Source organism: Drechmeria coniospora, chromosome 01, assembly GCF_001625195.1.
Source record: "Drechmeria coniospora strain ARSEF 6962 chromosome 01, whole genome shotgun sequence".
Lineage (NCBI taxonomy): Eukaryota > Fungi > Ascomycota > Sordariomycetes > Hypocreales > Ophiocordycipitaceae > Drechmeria > Drechmeria coniospora.
The window spans coordinates 12,102,475-12,106,520 of record NC_054389.1 but is presented as its reverse complement, the minus strand read 5'-3'; the positions used below and the strand labels follow the sequence as shown (position 1 = coordinate 12,106,520).

At 63.3% G+C, this 4,046-nt stretch overlaps 1 protein-coding gene across 1 annotated transcript; it reads right to left on the bottom strand.

Moving 5' to 3' along the window:
• Nucleotides 1-335: 335 nt before the first annotated feature.
• On the bottom strand, nt 336-3,151 carry DCS_03231 (sphingomyelin phosphodiesterase; the record flags this gene model as incomplete). Its single annotated transcript, XM_040800555.1, has 5 exons — nt 336-1,672; nt 1,748-1,956; nt 2,020-2,327; nt 2,408-2,494; nt 2,549-3,151. 5 exons carry the CDS (start codon nt 3,149-3,151, stop codon nt 336-338), a joined length of 2,544 nt encoding a protein of 847 aa, XP_040661438.1.
• Between the last annotated feature and the right edge of the window lie 895 nt (nt 3,152-4,046).

Genomic DNA, 4,046 nt, shown 5'->3' with positions numbered 1-4,046 from the left:
CGGCCGCCGATCAGGATCCCCGACAGAGCATCTCCGACGCAGGCTGAATACGACGCACCGAAAGGACGGGAGTCGATGCGAATCCTCTGCACGTGCGCATGCGGCGCGTACCGGCACTCTGTCCTCGCCATGTGTACCGTACAATGACCACCAAGTATACGTCGTGCCGGTGCGTCCGTCGTACAGTGTGGCACGATGCCCCGCGCCGGCGTAAACTTTATGAGCATCGGTCCGGCCCTTTGCAGCTTCGCCTCGGTAAGCGTGACGCAGACTCGTCCTTTGACTCGCCCTCCGGACGTTGAAGCCCCTTCCGCACCACGTCATCGACGGCCGCCTCACACGGCCAAGGCGCCGAGGGCGAGCATGCCGAGGACGCCGATGGAACCGACGGCGACGGCGCCGCCCGTCGAGCTCGCCTTGGTGGACGCGGCGCTGCCGGGAGGGCTTGACGCCTTCGTCCTCGGCACGCACTCGTCCGTCGTCGTCGTCGTCGTCGTTGCCGACTGCGTCGGCTCGTCGGCGCGCTTGTACTTCCGCACGCGGGCGCCGGAGCCGACGTAGGCGTCCTGCAGCATCGCGAGCATGTCGTTGCGCTTCGCGAGCTCGCCGAAAATCGTCCTCGCCGTCGAGGAGCCGCACTCGTCGCGGTGGCCGTGCTCGACGTCGTCGGAGCGCTTCGAAAAGTGCACGCCCGGCTCGGCGACGTAGCAGTTGTCCTCGCTGCGGCCGGCGCGCATCTGGCAGATCTCGAGCGCCTTGCACTTGTCGCGGCACTTGGCCTCGTCCTTCCAGCCGCGCGTCTTGCGCGACATGTAGGCGTCGAAGAGGCCGTCGTCGGCCTCGAGCGCCTCGGTGACGTTGTGCCAAAACGCCGGCGTCAGCTCGGCCTTGGCGTCCGTCATCGGCGGCTTCACGGCGCCGCCGTAGGCCTCCTTGGCCGAGTAGTACTTCTTCCACGTCGGCCCGCCCTTGGCCTGGAAGGACGGGTCCGACATGTCGGCCGTGTACGTCGTCGCGTCGAGGACGGCAAACGTCTCGGGGTCGACGTCGTAGACGCGGAACGAGGGCATGCCCGACGTCGGCGTCAGCGACGGGCAGATGTACGACATGGCCACGGCGTTGTCGGACGAGCGCTTCGCGTAGTCCGAGTAGCTCACCTCGAAGTGGTCGACGTGCGTGTGGCCGAAGAACATGGCCTTGATGGTCGTCGAGTAGCGCCGGACGACCTGGTCAAAGTAGTTGGCGCCGTCGCCGAGCGCGTCCCTCTCGCCCATGGGCATGTGGCCGATGATGTAGACGTTCTCGCCCGCCCTCTCGGCCGCGTCGAGCTCGCGCACGAGCCACTCGATCTGGCCGTTGGGGTCCCGCTCCATCTGCGTCTGGTACAGCACAAAGTTGAAGCGGTAGTACATGTTCGTGTTGAGCGAGATGACGCGCAGGTTGCCCTTGGGGTACTTGGTCGAGTAGGCGCCGAGGGCCCGGGCGTCGTGCGACGCCTCCGTGTCGTTGCCGATCCATCGCGCCCACTCGTCCGTCAGCGTGTCGTACACCCAGTGGCTGCCGTTGCCGAGCCCGTTGGGCTCGAAGATGTTGGACGGGTGGGCTTCGTGGTTGCCGGCCGTGCCGTACACGACCTTGATGTGCTCGTTCATCTTGCCGTAGGCGTCCTCGACTGCGCGGCGGAAGCTGTCAGCCAAATGGAAGAAACGGACGCGTCGCCGCGGGCCGGGACCGGGGCGTCACCCACTCTGCCCCTCGTTAAAGGACATGCTCGTGTTGTGCATGCCGTGGTCGATAATGTCGCCGGTGAAGAGGGCAAAGGCGGCGTCGGGAAACATGTCCCCGATGGCCTTGTACATGCTCCGCTCCAGCGTCACCGGCACGTCGCAGTTGTGGTCCCCGTTGGGCCCCGCCGGCGATGCGGACGTGCCGGCGGCCTCGGCCTTGGTGTCTCGTCTGCCTCGCCTGTCAGCCAGCCGACGGGGGCGGGCGCCGGTACCGTGCGGGTCGCCCACTCACTGGCAGCAGTTGGGCTTCTTGCACGTCGTGCTGGATCCCTCCTCGTAGGCCGGGTCGATGTGGATGTCGGAGTAGTGGATGACCTGGAGGGGCGCCTTGCCGCTCGGCGGCTCGCGCACGACGTCGCAGTACCTCGGCGACGGAAAGGGAACGGACCACTTCTCGACCTCGGGATTCTTGCAGACGCCGAGAAAGGTGATGCAGAACTGATCGGCCGTCTTGGAGGGGATGTCCATCGACTTGATGATGCTCGCGATGACGGGGCCTTCGATCTCGATGATGCCGCCGCAGTAGTCGGCGTCGTATTGCTGCGCGAGGGGGGGCCGACCGTCAGCGGGCCGCGTGGGCGGTAGGGGGTGACGACGATGCCCATGGCCGTGTCCCTTACCGTGCCGGCGGCGCAGAGCTTCTTGGCGAGGTCGAAGAATGTCTCGTTGCCCGTCTCGACGATGGCCTTGATGGCGCTCAGGATGCTCTGCGCCGACGTCGTCAGCGCTCGCGCGTGTCATGGGCCGGCGGGCCGACGCACGTGGCAGCCACCGCAGGTGGAAAAGTCGCCAAAGGCGCTGAGGCCGTCGAGATCGCGTCGAGTCTGCGCCGCCCAGGTGCCGTCGACGAGGGATCTATGGGCGAGCACGTGAGGCTCCAGCTCCGGCTCCGCCGCGGCGGTGGCGAGCATGGGGAGCAGCCGCAGCAGCGTCGACGCCGAGGGGGAACGCATGATGGCGGCTGCGTCGTCGTGCGTCGTGCGTAGGCGTCGTCGTGACGAGGGCGAGCAGGCGACTCTGGACGAGGGCGAGCAGGCGACTCTGGACGAAAACGGGCCCCCCCGCGGGGCGACGAGGGAATCTCGGATATTTAACCGGCGAGGCCAAGGGCGAGAAAGGGTCGGCAGCCGTCGAGGCTCGAGCTCTCCCGATTCGGCGGCGGGGCCGAGGCTGCAGCGGACGATGCAACATGATGACAGCACGAGCGATGCTATCGTCAAGGGGGGAGCTGGTGTCGTTCTCTGCTGGCGTGGCGGTGTGGCCAATCGGAAGGTGAAGGATCGTACCTGACTCCGTGGTGCCTCCATGGCGCCGGGGAAGGAGCGGATCCCAGGCGCCACGTCATTTCCATTTGCGGGGTGCATGCGGGGTTGGGGAAGCCGCTACTACTGCATGAGGGCAAGGACAAGCAGCCGTACCCGCAGGTACAGGTACACGGAGCGCCGCAAGTACCGTGCCCGCATGTGCAGTACAAGTACCAGGTGAGTACAAGGGTTTGTACATGCAAGTAACGTGAAAATGTACGGACTGGACATGTACCACTATGCACAAGTACATGTATAGTGTAAGTAAGTACTTGCACAATCGTTACAGTGAGAATTCATTACATGTACTCCATAATAGAAGCAAGTACTTACTGCGCTTGTGCTTGAGTACTCTACAGTAAGTATACGTTTGCCGTTGCGTGACAGACTTTAAAGATGCAGATGGAATATGCATGGCGACGGTACGCGCATGCTCACATACACCTGACTAAGAATCAAGGGCCATGATACGGAGTATTTCCCCCAAGTGCGAAGCCGGTGGCACCTCAATGAGTGTATAATGGCGTCTGGCTATATCCCATTGATTGATGCATCGTCCAAGTACACAAGACCTGCATGTACATCTGCCGCGCACGGTGCAGCAAGTACTGTCCTGGAAGTACATGTACAGTAGAGTATATGCACGAGGTGCTCAGTACTCCTCGGATTGAAGAATACCTCAGTACTTGCATACCTCCACCCTCGGCAATATTGCTCGTTTTTATTCTTCGTTCTCAACAATCGTTCCCCTTCTCCCCTCCCCATGTGCCGAGTCCACACGTTCCACGAGCCCAAGACGAGGATTGCTAGGTAAAGCATGCTCGGCCCAAACCTCTTGCGGTACCAGCAGCCTGGATCTTGGCCTTGGGGCTCTTGGCGCGGCTTGGCCCACTGGCTCTATGGAGGAGTATGCATCTCAGACGACCAAAGTTCGCGTACCTCAGTCGACCACACC